The 17,651-nt window shown below is 41.2% G+C and overlaps 1 protein-coding gene across 2 annotated transcripts in view; it reads left to right on the forward strand.

Moving 5' to 3' along the window:
• The window catches only part of PIWIL2 (piwi like RNA-mediated gene silencing 2), a 69,505-nt gene that overhangs the window by 14,097 nt on the left and 37,757 nt on the right, over window positions 1-17,651 (forward strand). For both annotated transcript variants that reach the window (XM_032389177.1, XM_032389178.1), the window contains exons 10-18: window positions 4,996-5,184; window positions 5,991-6,075; window positions 6,768-6,857; window positions 8,745-8,885; window positions 12,325-12,438; window positions 13,440-13,628; window positions 16,017-16,118; window positions 16,690-16,806; window positions 17,388-17,476. In XM_032389177.1, the coding sequence (XP_032245068.1) occupies window positions 4,996-5,184; window positions 5,991-6,075; window positions 6,768-6,857; window positions 8,745-8,885; window positions 12,325-12,438; window positions 13,440-13,628; window positions 16,017-16,118; window positions 16,690-16,806; window positions 17,388-17,476 (1,116 nt within the window). The remainder of the gene's footprint in view (window positions 1-4,995; window positions 5,185-5,990; window positions 6,076-6,767; window positions 6,858-8,744; window positions 8,886-12,324; window positions 12,439-13,439; window positions 13,629-16,016; window positions 16,119-16,689; window positions 16,807-17,387; window positions 17,477-17,651) is intronic.

Consider the following 17,651-nt stretch of genomic DNA (forward strand, 5'->3'; position numbering starts at 1 on the left):
TTGCTGAGGTGAGTTGATACAGACGTATTAAGCAGGTTTAAAACTGGATTTTAGGGGCGCCTGGGTGGCTCAGTCGTTAAGCATCTGCCTTCGGCTCAGGTCATGGTCCCAGGGTCCTGGGATCGAGCCCCACATCAGGCTCCCTGCTCTGCGGGAAGCCTGCTTCTCCCTCTCCCACTCCCTCTGCTTGTGTTCCCTCTCTGACTGTCTCTCTCTGTCAAATAAATAAATAAAAAATCTTTTAAAAATAAATAAATAAATAAAACTGGATTTTATGGGGACGCCTGGGTGGCTCAGTCGGTTAAGCATCTGCCTTTGGCTCAGGTCTTGTGCCCGGGCTCCTGGGATGGAGCCCCGTGTTGGGCTCCCTGCTCAGCAGGGAGTCTGCTTCTCCCTCTCCCCCTGAACCTCCCCCTGCTCACTCTCTCTCTCAAATGAATAATAAAATCTTAAAAAAAAACAAAACTGGATTTTATGGCTACTTGTTACCATGGCTACAAAACAATATATCTTTTACAAAGTTTGTCATTTTTTAATTGCCAGGAACACATGAATGTTTATATTTTCACCTGATTTTATTGTTTTATTTCTCACACGTTAATGTTAAATTGATGAAGAATTTGTTATTTTTAAAAAATTTTTTAAGAGATTTTATTTATTTATTTGTCAGAGAGAGAGAGACAGACCACAAGCAGGGAGAGCGGCAGGCAGAGGGAGGAGAAGCAGGCTCTCCTCTGAGCAAAGGAGCCCGATGTGGGACTCAATCCCAGGACCCTGGGATCATGACCTGAGCTGAAGGCAGCCGCTTAACCGACTGAGCCACCCAGGCGTCCCCCAAGAATTTATTTTTTAAATGGATAACAAGTATTCTTAGCCATTTTTTTAAACTTTTTTTTTTTTAAAGATTTTATTTATTTGAGAGAGAGCATGAGCAGGGTGAGGAGCAGTGGGAGAAGTAGACTCCCCGCTGAGCAGGGAGCCTGATGCGGGGCTCGATCCCGGGACTCCAGGATCATGACCTGAGCCAAAGGCAGACATTTTACCGACTGAGCCACCCAAGCACCCCTAAACATGTGTTTTTTTTTTAAAGATTTATTTATTTGAGAGAGAGAGAGAGAGCATGCGAGCGCATGTGAAGGGGGGTAAGGGCAGAGGGAGAGAGAATCTTAAGGAGACTGTGCACTGAGCACAGAGCCTGATGCAGTGCTTAATCCCATGACCCTGAGATCACAACCTGAGCTGAAACCAAGAGTTGGACGCTTACCTGACTGTGCCACCTGGGTGCCCCAATTCTTATACTTTTTTTTTTTTAAGATTTTTTATTTATTTATTTGACAGAGAGATAGAGCCAGAGAGCACAAGTTGGGGGGAATGGCAGAGGGAGAGGGAGAAGCAGGCTCCCCGGTGAGCAGGGGTTCAATGCGAGACTTGATCCCAGGACCCTCATATCATGATCTGAGCCTAAGGCAGATGCTTAACCGACTGAGCCACTCAGACACCCTTCTTACCCGGTTTTTTTTTTTTTTTTTTAAAGATTTTATTTATTTATTTGACAGAGAGAGAGACAGCTAGGGAGGTAACACAAGCAGGGGGAGTGGGAGAGGGAGAAGCAGGCCTCCCGCCGAGCAGGGAGCCCGATGCGGGGCTCGATCCCAGGACCCCAGGATCATGACCCGAGCCGAAGGCAGACGCTTAACGACTGAGCCACCCAGGCGCCCCTCTTACCCGGTTTTTAATGATCCTTTTCCCCCACTAACTTGAAATGCCACTAGTAATTATTGGACACTCAATCTGATCTGTCTTTCAATCTCATTGAGATCTTTTATTCCATTAATTTCTTTTCTTTTTTCAGATTTAGTAAGGCACAATTGACAAAATAAACCTCATACATTTAAAGTATACAATTTCATGAGTTTTAACTTACTTGTATACCAACATAACATCACAGTGAAGATAATGAGCATATCCATTGCCCATGTAAAATTTACTCATGTCTCTTTCAGACCTCTTTCTTTGTTCTCCTCTGTCCACCATAGGCAGCAAACACTGTTCTGCTTTCTGCCACTAGGGATTAGTGTCCATCTTTTAGAATTTTCTATATGTGGAATCATATGGTATATACTCATTTTTTGTTTTTTTGTTGTTCAGTCTGGCTTTTTTCAGCATGAGTTTTTTTAATTTTAATTTTTTATTTCAATCCCAGTATAGAAGTCAAAGTAAGGGGCACCTGAGTGGCTCAGTCGGTTGAGCGTCTGCCTTTGGCTCAGGTCATGATCCCGGGGTCCTGGGATCGAGTTCCGCGTCGCTCCCCGCTCAGCGGCGAATCTGCTTCTCCCTCTCCCTCTGCTCCCACTGGTTCTCTCTCTCTCTCTCTCAAGTAAATAAATTAAAATCTTTTTTAAAAAAGTAAAGTGAAATAGATGCAGTTAAAAATCATTGATTTTTATCTTCTTTTCAATGTTGAATATTGGAGTAACAAGACATAGGCCTATATTGTTTATCTCCTGTGTCCCTCGGTCCGTTTTTAGCTTTTTTCTTGATTGTGCCTTCCTCCTCCATGTCAACCTCCTACCTTTTCTGATGCAAGACAGTGATTTAGGGGAAAAGGATTTGATGAGAGAATATTAAAAACTGTCATTAAGAGTTCTGAAAATAAATTACAAGTTTAAAAGTGTTTGAATATGGATTTTATACTAGTGGTTGCTTTTGACTTCCACAACTACATATATATAGTTAACCTACATTTTTTTGAGACAGAGAGCGCACAAGTGACGGGGGCAGAGGGAGAGGGAGAGAGAGAATCTTAAGCAGGGTCCATGCCCAGCACAGAGCCTGACACCAGGCTCGATCTCACGACCCTGAGATCATGACCTGAGCCAAAATCAAGAGTCAGAGTCTTAACCAACTGAGCCACCAAGGCGCCCTTGCAGTGAACTATCTTTATAGCCATCTCTCCTCTGTATTGAACCTGCCGACAGAGTAAAGTGCCACACACACACTACATCTGGCACGTATCAGGCACTGATGACAATGATGGACATGATGTCTGCAAACACACAGTTCTGTTCTCTGTGCTAGGGACAGTTCTCAGTGCTTCATGTATATAAAGTCATTGCGTTCTCACAACACTAAGTTAGGTGCTTCCCTGACCCCACTTCCACGTGAGGAAACCAAAGCACAAAGAGCCGTAACTCAAAGTCTCACAGGCTGGTAAGTGGAAGACATGAGATTTGAACCCAGGCATTGGCTCTGTCGTCAGTGTTGAACTGCTTAAGCTCTCTGACGGTTTTTCACCACTTACTGCAGTCTTTCTTAAGACGAGTTCTGCAGGATACTAATTGCCCAGGATGGCAATAAATGTTCATTCAGTGAGGTTAAAAGGAGAAGAGTGGGAGGAATCCGTGGTTAAATACATGGGAGGTAAATAAAGGTAAATATGTTTCTTCAGCAGCCTGAGGTGCTCAGGTATGTTGTGAGTCTCTAAACAGGGTTATAATTTGCAGAATGGACTCCACTTTTTTGATTGTGGAACCTTTTTCACACCTTCTCACAACCTCTCAAGGGACCACCGGTGTTCCTGAAGAATCTACCCTGGGTGACACTGACCTACAGAAAAAAGTCCAAGCTCTGATCCTTGACTTAACAAGGACATTCACATCTGTCCCTGCTTATCTTCAGCCTGTCCGTCTTCAGCCTCCTTGCCCTCCCCATCCCCAGATCCCTGCTTATCCCCTGCATACTGCTGCCTCTGCCTGGAATGTCACTCATTCCTCTGCCCTGGCGTTTCTGCTTGGCAGATTGCTCCTTCAAGCATCATTCTGTAAACGTTCCTTGACTCTCTCGGCATATTCAGACATGCTTTCTGCAAGTTTCCTGTGTTGGCTTGTTCACAGCACTGTTTAGAGGTTACTGCGAGGGTACATTTATCTATGGTGAGTCTGTCATCTGCATCTTTAGCATCTTCACCAGTGCTGTCTAATGATAGATATTTGTAATCCCTTCCATTAGCTAAAAAGGGCAAATATAGTTTAAAGAATGTTTTGTTGTTCCTCCATAGACTATCCTAATAATGATACAAAATAATTGTTTTGATGATTAAAGTACCTAATTCGAAGGCAAACTGTGAATGTTATTAATTTGCAGTTGCTGTTTTTAATTTCCCTTTTATTTTTTCCACAATTTTTTTAAAAGATTTTATTTATTTATTAGAGAGAGAGAGAGCAGGGGAGAGGCAGAGAGGGGGACAGGGAGAATCAGACTCCCTGTTGAGCGGGGACCCTGGCACGGGGCTCAATCCCAGGACCCTGGAATCATGACCTGAGCTGAAGACAGACGCTTAACCAACTGAGCCACTCAGGCGCCCCTCTTTTCACTATTTTTTAGTGATTTTGGTTTTTTTTTTGGTAATGTCAAAAAGAAAAGAGATGAGAGTCCTAACTCTTTTTTTTTTTTTAAGATTTTATTTATTTATTTGAGAGAAAGAATGAGAGAGAGCATGAGAGGGGGGAGGGTCAGAGAGAGAAGCAGACTCCCTGCTGAGGGCAGGGAGCCCGATGTGGGATTCGATCCTGAGACTCCAGGATCATGACCTGATCCAAAGGCAGTCGCTTAACCAGCTGAGCCACCCAGGTGCCCCGAGAGTCCTACTCTTAAAAGAGACAACTGGAGCCTTCTGGTGCTGTATAGCTGTGATCGTACCCCTGAAGTACTTTTTTTTTTTTTTTTTTTAAGATTTTATTTATTTGGCAGAGAGATGGAGCACAAGTAGGCAGAATGGCAGGCAGAGGGAGAGGGAGAAGCAGACTCCCCACTGAGCGGGGAGTCCAATGCGGGACTCGATCCCAGGACCCTGGGATCATGACCTGAGCGGAAGGCAGACGCTTAACGACTGAGCCACCTAGGCGCCCCCTGAAGTACTTATTTGCATCCCCCATCCTTTTCATTGTGCTCTCTGTATACAGATATGATTCAGAAGTCTTTTGTCTCTTTCCAAAGGCATGCCATGTATCAGCAGAACAAAGAAAACTTCCAGGATGAGTGCACTAAGCTTCTGGTTGGCAATATTGTTATAACCCGATACAACAATCGTACCTATCGTATTGATGATGTGGATTGGAATAAGACACCAAAAGATAGCTTCACAGTGTCTGATGGGAAGGAGATCACATTCTTGGAATACTACAGGTGGAAAGAAGAGACTGGGCTTGGGTCTTTGGGTGGCTGTGGGATATAGGCTACCATTCTGTAGCGGGAGATTGAGTTCCATAGTAGCATGCTTTTAAAATAATTGGATTGGTAACACACCTAAGATTGAATGAGCTTGTTTGTGGGATTTGACCTGAATATGCTACCCTTACAGTTTCATTTCTTTTAGTAATTTTGGAAGTTACTTTATAAATTAATACCAGGATTTTGAATTATATTTCTTTTGTTGGTTTAGGTAGAAGTCTGGTTGGAGGGGTGAAATTCAAGTCTTTAATCATTTGACTATCATTTTGTTTTTCCAGTTGCCCAAGCCTTTCAACCTGATGGAGTTTTTTTTTTTTAAAGATTTATTTATTTGAGGGTGGGGGGAATGCACACGGGCAGGGGGAGGGGCAGAGAGAGAGGGGGAGAGAGAGAATCCCAAGCAGAGCCTGTGTGGAACCTGACGTGGGTGGGGCTTGATCCCACAACCCCGAGATCATGACCCAAGCCAAAACCAAGAATTGGATGCTTAACTGACTGAACCACTCAGGCACCCCCAACCTGATGCAGTTTTAAGCATATTTTTCCCTGGACGTTAGACTCTTTCTCCTCCATTTAATTGCGGTGTTAACTTGAGCCTGCCTTTTCCAGTTATAAATATGCTATAATGAGTTTCTGGTGGATCCTTGACAAAGGTATTATGCAAATTATGTACCCCAGTACTGGTTAAGACACCCAGACTATGTTGCCATACAGTAGTGATGCTGCTTCTGAAATGTTTTCCTGCCTCTGCCCTGCTCTAGCAAAAACTATGGGATCACAATTAAGGAAGAGGACCAGCCACTGCTGATCCACAGGCCCAGTGAGAGACAGAATAACCAAGGGATGGTGAGTGGGGGGGTGTCAGATTTGCACTTCTAGCTTAAGCTCTTCATCCATGGTGCTGGGAGCCGTGGAGCAGGGTTACAGTGTGGTTGGGGAAGACTGCAGGGCTGTCTCATCTAGCCAGTGGTGTCACTTCATGCGGTAGGATTTGCTTTTGAAGTCCCCATAATGAGGAGCTAAGTATCCATATGAGTAAGTTAGGTTAAGGAATAAGGAGAATTTTCTGCTAAAGATTAAAACACTGGAGCCATTAGGGAAGTTGTAGACATTTAACAGGGACTGGAGCCAGGGGAAAGTACCTTGACACTGACTGTTCTGTCTTTTAAGTGAGAAGGCTGAAGATCAACCAGCTAAGATAAGATCTGGAGGCCCCAGCTGGATGGGATGTATCGCCTTAGCTTGTCTGGAGGCCCAAGAGGGACAGTTTTTGGGTTTTTTTTCCTAGTTTTTCCACTTTTTTTGACCATTTCAACATTTTTCCTTTACCTAGTACAGCAGGCTATAAGTATTATCACTGAGGGGAAAAGGGTAAAATACTTGCAGTGTTTCACTGCCCTCTTTTCTGGGGTTTTATGTTCCTTATTGTGCCAGTTATGTCCCTGCAGGCCCAGCCCTGGGCATGGCATGTCCTGTGAGGTCAGAGGAACAAGACCATCTTTCCTGCCTTATTTTTCTTCTCCATTCTCTCCTCAAAGCTGCTAAAAGGCGAAATCCTGCTGCTACCTGAACTTTCGTTCATGACTGGAATCCCTGAGAAGATGAAGAAGGACTTCAGAGCCATGAAGGTGAGAAATGCCCGTGTTGATTGGAAGGCCTTTTTGAGAACAGCTTGAGCTAGATCTGGGCAGGCCTGTGTCATCACCTGGGCAGGTCTGTTCTTCCAGGCTCCAGTTCTCTCTGTAAAACATGCTCCATGTCCCTTCCCACACACTAAAATAGCTGATCGGAGCTCCTTTTTGAAGATTGTTGAAAACAAAACAGTGGAGTGACTGGATTATAAGGTAGAAGGAAAGAAGTAATTATGTCTTCACCCCCACCAATCAGATAGATGACTATAAACTGGTCATATGATCATAAGTGAGGTTCTTTGATAGCACTGAGTTTTTCTAGTGCTACAAGCCTTCCTACAAGCCTTCAGTCTATTTAAAGGGGTGGGGGAGATAATGTAGCAAAAAGTAATCAACAAGTCAGAGGCTGAGGTAAAAGGATAGAAGTTTATCTTGTGGGGTGTGGAGTGTCCAGGAGGTGTTGGGCTGAATCCCCATAAGAAGTAGCTGAGAAGCACAGACGTGGGCAGCAGCATGAGTCTGGAGCCCAAGCACTTCACCTCCACTCTGTCTGCAGCGCTTGGGGCTTTCCACACCCGAGCTCCTGTGCTGCCTCACTCTCCCAGCGCTTGTCTGTTACCCTTGGACCCATGTCTGTCTCCGATGCCACAGACTATTTTCAATAACATCATAAAGAGCCCGAAGTGAAGCTTAGCATATCTGTAAGAGATTTCTTTCATGTCTACCTTCGTTCCTTCTCTGTTTAGCATGTAGGTCAAGGCTCCTTCCTTACAACACTCAGTCACCTAATGACTTTATGATCACAGAGCTATCTGTGCCGCCCCGCAGACTGGCAGTAATGATGCCTCATAGGGAACAACAACTGGACAGTTCTTTGGTCCCAGAAGAGTAAAGAACTCACATATGTGATTCAGAATCTTTATGTATACCTTTGGGTCTTCATTTAACAATAACATTAGTGAGGCGCCTGGGTGGCTCAGTCGTTGAGCGTCTGCCTTCGGCTCAGGTCATGGTCCAACGGTCCTGGGATCGAGCCCCGCGTCGGGCTCCCTGTTCGGCGGGGAGCCTGCTTCTCCCTCTCCCTCTCCCCCTGCTTGTGTTCCCTCTCTCGCTGTGTCTCTCTCTGTCAAATAAATGAATAAAATCTTTAAAAAAAAACAATAACATTTAGAAGACACGAATTATGGACCAAACACTGGACAAAAAACTTGTCTTATGATGACATTAAATACAGTAGTAGTATGATATGAAGTATAAAACTGGATCTGGTTTTCCATTCTGTTATGTTTGGCTCTGCCCGGCACAGGACATTTTTCCCCCTATTTTTCCCAAATATTAAATAGGTGTAATCAAGCCCCTTTTGCTCCTGTTTCATAGAATTTCTAAGGAGTTTTTTTTTAAGATTTTATTTATTCATTTGAGAGAGAGTGCACAAGTTGGGGGAGCAGAGGAAGAGGGAGAAGGAGAAGCAAACTCCCCACTGAATAGGGAGCCCCGATGCAGGGCTGGATCCCAGAATCCTGGGATCACGACCTGAGCCGAAGGCAGATGCTTAACTGACTGAGCCACCCAGGTGCCCCTGAATTTCTTAGGAATTTTAAATTCAGAACATGGTTTTGAGAAAGAGGTAAGATTTAGCTGTCATGTGGGAGAAAGAAACAATAACATTTCAAATTCTTACTTTCATGATTAAAATTTTAACCGTATACTTCATTTACATTCCTGAGAGATGTTTATTAAAATTTTTGGAGTATTTAAAAATGTCTACAGATTTCAGTGGAAAGGAGGTTTTCTTTTGGAAATGTTTTAGACATATTGGGGTTTAACTTCATATTGGAGAAACTAATACTCATAACTTATTATCTCCATTTTAAATCTATTTAGGATTTGACCCAGCAGATCAACCTGAGCCCCAAACAGCACCATAATGCTTTGGAATGCTTGCTCCAGAGAATTTCAAAGAATGAGACAGCCAGCAATGAATTGGCACGCTGGGGACTCTGCCTGCAGAAGGATGTACATAAGGTAAAGTGAATGTAGCCGAGTAGGAAACAGCATTGAACAGTGATTTTAAGAGCTTAGTGAAGTAGGTGATAGCTTCTTCTCTTGTTTTTATTTTGGAGTTTTGCTCTATTATTGCACTTTTTTTAGGGGGTCCTAGTCATAATATTTGAATTTTCTTCTCTTAATTTGTTAGTATCTCTTAGAGATTTTTCTTCTGTATTTCACAGAGATCTGAGCTGTTAATTTTCAGTCAAACAGATAGTAAAAGGAATATTGACTTAAATTTTATCTCATTTTTGGGGTGCCTGGGTGGCTCAGTTGGTTAAGCGTCTGACTCTTGATTTTGGCTCAGGTCATGATCTCAGGGTTGTGAAATCATGCTGCATGTTGGGCTCTGCGCTCAGCAGGAATTCTGCTTGACATTCTCTTTCTCCCTCTCCCCACCCCCTAAAAAAAATAAGTCTTTATAAAAAAAATGACCTCATTTTAAGTTTTCTAATCTAGATAATTCCTAAGGTTCTGTATGTCCTTTTTTTTTTTCCAAGTTTTTTTTTTCTTTCCCAATAATTAACTTGTGATTCTTGAATATACTATTGTCATTCTTTCCATAGGCATAGAGAGTTTTGGATTTACACCATCTGATTCTTATGGCCCTTTCTGCCTGTATCTTGCCTGCATCTGTTATGTTGTATTTTGTGCAGCATGATCCATAGGGCAGAGGCAGTGTGAGATGGTGTGGAGTCCTTGGCCTTCTGTATCCATTTATTTGGCTTTGAATCTCAGTTTTACCACTTGCCATCTTAGTTACTTTGAGCAAATTGCCTAGCATCTCTTAGTATTTTTATCTGTAAAATGAGGATAATGATTGAGTTATAAGAATTTAAATGGTAACATCTTCAGCATAATATGTGACACATAGCAAGTGCTAAATAAACATTAGCTATTATTACTTTTCACCTTTCTTTTGAGGTTATACCAAAATAATTAATTCTACCTTTTCTCTAGTTCTCTTGTACTCTGAATTGACTCCTTGTTAAAAAAATTTTTTTTAAATAAAAGTAATGGATAGTCAATAAGGAAAATGTCGAAACCTCACAAAAAGTAAAGAAAGAGGTAAAAACATCAGTAATTTTATCATCCAAAGATGATATCTCAGTGATTTATTTTATTTTTTTCTTAAAGATTTTATTTGTCAGAGAAAGAAAGTACAAGCGGGGAGCGGCAGGCAGAGGGAGAGGGAGAAGCAGGCTCCCTGCTGAGCAAGGAGCCTGATGTGGGACTCGATCCCAGGACCCTGGGATCATGACCTGAGCTGAAGGCAGACACTTAACCCACTGAGCCACCCAGGCATCCCTCAGTGTTTTATTTTAGATATGTACGAAAGATACTTCAATGTATATTCTTCCTCCACATTTTTCTGTGAAAATAAATCTTTTTTTTTCACAAAGCTGTAATTATATTGTATATGGTTTTACATCTTCTTTTTCATTTAATATTATATTTTGAACATGTTTTCGTGTTACTAAATATTAATTTGAAAATGTAGAAAATATAAGCCAAAGAAGAAAAAAGTTCATCTTTCTATTTGAGAATAACCACTGTTAACATTTTTGTACATACCCTTCAGTGGATTTTTGTGTGTGTATACATGTGCATGCTTGCGTGCTTATGCATACTCACACACGGCGTGTGTTCATATAGTTTCTTTTTTTCCCTCAGTATATTTAGAATGTTTTTCCATGTCATTTAATATTTTTCTAAACATTTTAATTGCTGCTAGATAGTTTATTAACAATTTTCTATTCTTTTACATTAAAATTGAATTTAATATTTTAAAATTAGAAATAGTTATTCAGGGGCGCCTGGGTGGCTCAGTCATTAAGCGTCTGCCTTCGGCTCAGGTCATGATCCTGCATTGGGCTCCCTGCTCAGCGGGGAGCCTGTTTATCCCTTTGCATGCTGCTCCCCCTATGTGTGCGCTTGCTGTCTCACTCGCTCGCTCTCTCTGCCAAATAAATAAATAAAATCTTAAAAAGAAATAGTTACTCAGTAAACAGCCTTGTAACTAAGTCTTTGTAATGTTGTTTATTTTCATAGATTTATGGAAGTGGAATTATTAGGTCAGGGGACATTTATGTTTTTAGTACGTATTACATATTGCCAGTTGCCTTCTAGAAAAGTTCAAAAGTTTTTTACTTTCACATCATGAGTTTGATTCCTTACTCTTGCTATTGTTATTTATGTTAATAAACTCAGGTTTTTTTTTTGGTTATAGATAAAGTAAGTATTTTTCTAAAGATTGATTTATTTGAGAGAGCAAGAGCAAGAGAGGAAAAGAGCGCACATGAGAGTGCCTGTGCAAGAGCATGGGGAGAGGACGAAGGGAGAGGGAGAGAATCTCAAGCAGACCACCCGCTGAGCACAGAACCTGACATAGGGCTCCATCTCACAACCCCGAGATCATGACCTGAGCCAAAATCAAGAGTTGGGCACTTAACCGACTGAGCCACCCAGGAGCCCCAGTATTTGTTATTTTTAAATAAGCAAATGGTAGAGATCATAGTAAAAAATACGCATCCCCAGAGATAATCACCGCTAAGTATAGACTCATCCAGTTTTTATTATGCGTACATTACTATTTTTTTTTAAAAACAAGATCATATTCGTTAGAAAGTAGTTTTAATGATTGCAGAATAGTCCCATCATGTTGTTATATCATCAGCTTAATTATCTTCTTATTTTTGGATATTTAGATTTGATTGACTTATTCCTAACTTTAATTTGTTCTTTCATTATATTTATATCTTTCCTTCCTGTTTTTCTTTTTAAAGTGTAGTAGTTTATGTTCAGCCTTATTAAGAAATTTTACTTTTAATTTTCTTTTCAATTTGTCCCTTAAAATATTTTTAAAAATTATTTTCCTATTTATCTTTCTTTTTTTTTTTTTTTAAGATTTTATTTATTTATTTGGCAGAGAGAGACACAGCGAGAGAGGAAACACAAGCAGGGGAAGTGGGAGAGGGAGAAGCAGGCTTCCCGCGGAGCGGGGAGCCCGATGCGGGGCTCGATCCCAGGACCCTGGGATCATGACCTGAGCCGAAGGCAGACGCTTAACGACTGAGCCACCCAGGCGTCCCTATTTTCCTATTTATCTTGAAATTATAATTATTTTACATGCATTCTCTACTTCTAAAGAGGCAATGCTTTCTAATCCCTTTCTTGGGAGACCATGTTAAAAGCTTCAATAATTAAAGAGCCAGGTCTATAAAAATTTTACCTGTATTTGTCCAGAGTTTTTTTGGCCTAGACTCACTCACTGCTAGCAGTTTCATTTTTGTGCTGTTCTTGGAAGTTATTACAGGGACAGGTTTACATAGTGGAGTTGACCAGGCCTGAGAGAGAACAGTATCAGTAGTGTTTGCAGATGGCTCCTGTCATGGGTCCTTTGTTTTGTATTTAGATTGAAGGACGTGTTCTGCCAATGGAAAGAATTAACTTAAGAAATACTTCATTTATCACATCTCAGGAACTAAACTGGATTAAGGAAGTAACCAGAGACCTTTCCATCTTGACTGTAAGTGACTTTTGAGGTGGTGAAGAGAGGACCAGTATTCCTATAAGTATGGAAATTAAGAAGCAGGAATGATTCAGTGTCTTCTTTTTGAGGGAGAGTACCAACTGAATTCCCATCCTGAATTATCTATTAAACTGGGGTCCTCCAAATAGAGCAAATTGATGAGTTGTTAGAGATAAGCACTTTGGTTGGCCATAAACTTAGGAAAAGGAAATAGATTGCTATGGTAATTCATATAGTGCCAGCAGCCTCTTACCCACTCTCCCTTTTATCTTCCCCCGCTTTTCCCTGGGGGTTCCTGAAAGATGTTCTTATCCATGAAAGAAGTATAATTAAAACAGCCCCCACCAAAGGAACTAAAGAACAAAATGGTATATAATTATTTTTAAATGTTTTTGGCTAACCTGGTCTTTTTGGCCATGCATAAAGTATTCACATCTGTTTCTAAAACTTTTTATTGAAGTATGTTTAAAGAAAAAGTATACTTACAATTTTAAGTTTGATGAATTTTCAAAGGTTCATAAATCTATGTAATCCACCCCAAGGGTTAAGAAAGAGAACTTTATCAGTGCCCCAGAAGCCATCCCTCCAGCTCCTCGTTACTACCTACCTCTCCCTTACAAACTACAAGAGTAGTCACTATCCTGACTTTTAACAGCACAGATTCATTTCAGTTGGTTTTTGTACTTGATGTATACATGAAACCATATGGTATATATTCTTTTATGTCTGGCTTAATTTCTTCAGCCTTGCATTGGTGGGTTTCATCCATATTGTTAGATATGGTTGTAGGTCTTTCATTCTCATTGCTGCATAGTATTCCACTGTGAAAGTATCCCCCAATTTACTTATCACGTATATCTGTTAGTTACAGGAATTAGACCAGAAAGGACTCAAGCAGAGTTATAAGCAATTTGTTCTCTAGAATAATACCTCCTGGGTGTAACTTCAGAGTGTCTAAGTTGTGGGAAGTGCTAAAAATAGCTTGTGGTTATTCCTAGGTCCCCATGCATTTCTGGGCACTGTTTTACCCAAAGAGAGCAATGGATCAGGCCCGAGAACTGGTTAACATGTTGGAGAAGATAGCTGGCCCCATTGGTATGCGTATGAGCCCACCAGCCTGGGTTGAACTAAAGGATGATCGAATAGAAACCTATGTCAGAACCATTCAATCCATGCTAGGAGTTGAGGTAATAAATTAATTTGAGTATATTTATAGGATGCCTGTTTTAAAATACTTGAATACTTGATCTTAAATTATCTTGGTCATCAGTCTGCTGTTTATGATGCCCAGAAACTTGTGTATTACTCATGTACACATGAAATACTGAACTAAGTGTAAGTAATCTTTATGCTCTTTGGTTAATTCTGCTTCTCTCATTATGTGTTGGGAGCCTCACTCTTACGTTCTTTTTTCACATAATTGACAGAATAGCTGACTTAACTTTAGTTCCTTATCTATATAGAACATGTTGTGCTCCTAAAGCAACTTTTTGGGCCCGGTGCCATTTTGCACAGTTCTGTACTGAGCTGTCACAGTCTGGTCTGGCTTAAGATTTGAATTGCTCTGGTGATGAACTTGGCACCTGGCCCATTGGCTCGATCCTGTCAGCCAGTCAGGACCACTGGAGGTGAGCAGGTCATAGCACTCGTAACTCAGTAGTTCAGGCCTGCAGTTCTTATCTGTTCGTACACAAAACAGGAAGAAGCTTAAGGAGGGAACAAAAGCAGAGGAAAAGTTTTTGGAAGTAACTAGTCTTTGACTTGAAGAGTCCTTTCTTGTGAGATCAGTACTAGAATGAGATTATCTTGGGATCTCTCTGATCCCCGACTCTGGGTTATTACCCACAACAGCACCCTCGTGTTCTGTCTTTCTTTGTAATTTCTTCCTAGTTTCCCAGGCTTGTAGTCTGCCGTGGCCTCCCCCTAGGCCTGATCATGGATAATTCTGCTCTGCTTTCAAAAGAATAACCCAGTGTAGTACATCAGCTCCTGCATCTCACCACTTGCCACGTTCTCTTTAGGAGGGTGTACTGCTATCAGTTCTCATGCAGCATGGATATGAGGTTCATTCATCATGTTTACCAAACTTAACTCATATTGGTCTTGTCTCTGTCGTCTTTAGGGCATGCTGTTTTATTATTTGTTAGGGGTCACAAACTCAGAATGTCTGCAGGAGCCAGGTGAATAACACAAACAAGTGAAGTGGGCTAGGAGGGGGCTATAGTGAACTAAAGAGAGTAAACCCTATAACTGCAGATAGAAGCACAGCATTATCAAATTAATTTTTAATTTATTTCTTTTTTAGTAGAAGCAAAAGATCTGGATTTGTGTGTATGTTACCCTCCTTATGTTTAAATGTTAATTAAAAAAGGCGGGTACCTGGCTGGCTCAGTCTCTTGATCTCAGGGTCATGAGTTCAGGCCCCATGTTGGGCATGGAGCCTACTTAAAAATAATAATAATAATAATAAAAATAAAATTTAAAAAGTGTTAATAAAAACAACAACAACACATGTAAGTTACTATAGGGACTAAAAAGCTACATGTGTTTGATAGGTCCAGCCCATAGGCTCCCAGTGTGCAGCCTGTGTTCTCCATGACTTTGGAAGTTCTTTGATGTGATAACTAGAATGTGTGTTCTCAGCTCTTCTTTTTTTTTAAGATTTTATTTATTTGTCAGAGAGAGAAGAGCGCATGCAAGCACAAGCAGGGGGAGTGGCAGGCAGAGGGAGAAGCAGGCTCCCCGCTGAGCAGGGAGATGGATGTGGGACTTGATCCCAGGACCCTGGGATCATGACCTGAGCCAAAGCAGACGCTTAACCGACTGAGCCACGCATGCATCCCTCGGAGAGATCTTAATCTAACACTAATCTTGATTTGGAATAATATACTATTGATTTACCATTAATATCTGTTTCTGGCATAAAGAATTGGCACCTTCATTTCAGTTGAGTGCTACTTTTCTTTATTCAGACTTTGAAAGACCCTATGTTTCCAATGTTGGAACTCTTAATTAAACAGTGAGGGGTCAAGGATGCTTATATGAGATACTCTGCAGGCAATATCATTCTATCTCCTAACCAGAGAGTTAGGAAGAGCCATTTACGGATTTGGCAATAGCTTCATTTGTTTGTGTTTGGCTCTGAATGCTTTCTTGTGGTATCATATTCCATGTTTCCTCAGTTTTGTGGTATGAATGTAATAAGGTACTTAGTTTACTGAAGAGAGTGGTAAAAAGCATTATAAGGAATTGAAAGCAGCAACTAAGTAACCCTTGCAAATTTTCAAGCCTGCCTTTTCCAGGCATCTTAAGTCTCCTAAGAAAGATGTCAGGTAGTCAGGACCAGCTCTAGATAATTTACAGTATCATATTCTGTATCTGTGCAAAGAAGCCCTGAACCCAACAAAGGTTCAAAGACCTGTTTGGGGTTGGAATGCGTACCCTCTTTGTTTCAATCCCCCTCTGCCTTAAAGGTCCCATGACTTTGCAGGCTCCTAGACTGCCCCCAACTGGAGCCCCATCATGGTCCCCTGAGAGTTCCAAAGCCTGATTTATATGTACTTTATCTCCTCAAGGGGAAGATACAGATGGTTGTTTGCATCATCATGGGCACACGTGACGATCTCTATGGGGCCATTAAAAAGCTATGCTGTGTGCAAGCTCCTGTGCCCTCACAGGTGAGTGGGAGCTGGGCAGGAGGCACAGATGGAAACTATAGCCTCCCTTGAGGCTTTGAAAAGAGGTATACAGGTGTTCAAAAAGACTGCAGTAACTATTAGAAGCCATCATGTGTAATCTTTCTGGTGGAACAGTCCCCTTATTAGAGTAACCTGGTTAAAAGCAGATGCTCTTTGTAAATGCTGCCTTCATGTTCTCAAATGAGTTACTTTTGCTGGTTCAGTGGGTGAGCTGCTGGGTGTTTTCACATGACTGGGTTCTGGGAGGATAGGCTTCACTCTGAAAGGGAAAGCTGTTTTTCCTAAGTAGGTTTAAAAAAAAAAAATTCTCTATGAGATTCCTTTGAAAGTTTTTGTTTTTTGGTGTTTTGTTTTGTTTTGATTTGTGTGTGTGGGGTGTATGTATGTGTGTGTGCATGCCTGCCTAGAAATCCTAGAATTAGAACTAGTCAGGCAAAGTATATTATCTGCTAACTGGGGTTTCTTAAACAAATGTAGTATTTACTTCAGGCTTGTTTACATCGTCTGACAGGCTGATAGTGTCCTCTTTCCCCATGCCCCTTTGTTATAGGTCATCAATGTCCGAACCATTGGTCAGCCGACCAGGCTTCGGAGTGTGGCCCAGAAAATTTTACTTCAGATTAATTGTAAATTGGGTGGTGAGCTCTGGGGAGTGGATATTCCTCTGGTGAGTGATGCTGAGATGTGTCTTCATTCAATTTAGCTCTCCAGAGACTCCTACCTAGTTGTTTTCCTGGTTTTCCTCATGGAGTTATCTTTATTCTCCATGCTTAGTGGTCTAAATGGTTCATAGCGTGATTTTGTATAGCCCAAGTGCTAAGAATGGTTTTTATAACTTTAAATAGTTGAAACCAATCAAAATAAGACTAATATTTCCTGACACATGAAAATTATATGAAATTCCATTTCCCATGTCTTTAAATGAAGTTTTATTGGAATACAGCCATACTTCTTTACAGACTAGCTATGGCTGTTCTTGTGCTATAATTGAATAGTTCCTGCAGAGACTGCGTGGCTCATAGAGCCCAACGTTATTTACTGTTTAGTCCTTTACAGAAGTGTGCTGGTCCTGTTCTAGATCTCAGACTTGTTCATAGTGTTTAAAGAAATGTCAAGTTGATGTCCGTCTTTCTCTTCCTTTCCCAGAACTTATTTTCATATGTTGCTTTTGGGGTGCAGATAACAAAAAGATGGGGTGATGGATTGCTTGTTTTGGGTTTTTTTTTGTTTGTTTGTTTTCTAACCCAGAAACAATTAATGGTGATTGGGATGGATGTTTACCATGATCCTAGCCGAGGCATGCGCTCTGTGGTTGGCTTCGTTGCGAGCATCAATCTGTAAGTACTACTCGTAGTGCCATTTTGTTTGGTTATCTCATTTTGATGCCTAATCTTACTGTACTTTACAAAAGTATACTAAACTTTTTCCTCCTTTATCTTCCTATTCGTTTATTCAGTCTATTTACCAGACTTGTCAGATCTATAAATTTGTTCCCCTGGCTGTGGTGTAATC

Source organism: Phoca vitulina, unplaced genomic scaffold, assembly GCF_004348235.1.
Source record: "Phoca vitulina isolate PV1807 unplaced genomic scaffold, GSC_HSeal_1.0 scaffold53, whole genome shotgun sequence".
Lineage (NCBI taxonomy): Eukaryota > Metazoa > Chordata > Mammalia > Carnivora > Phocidae > Phoca > Phoca vitulina.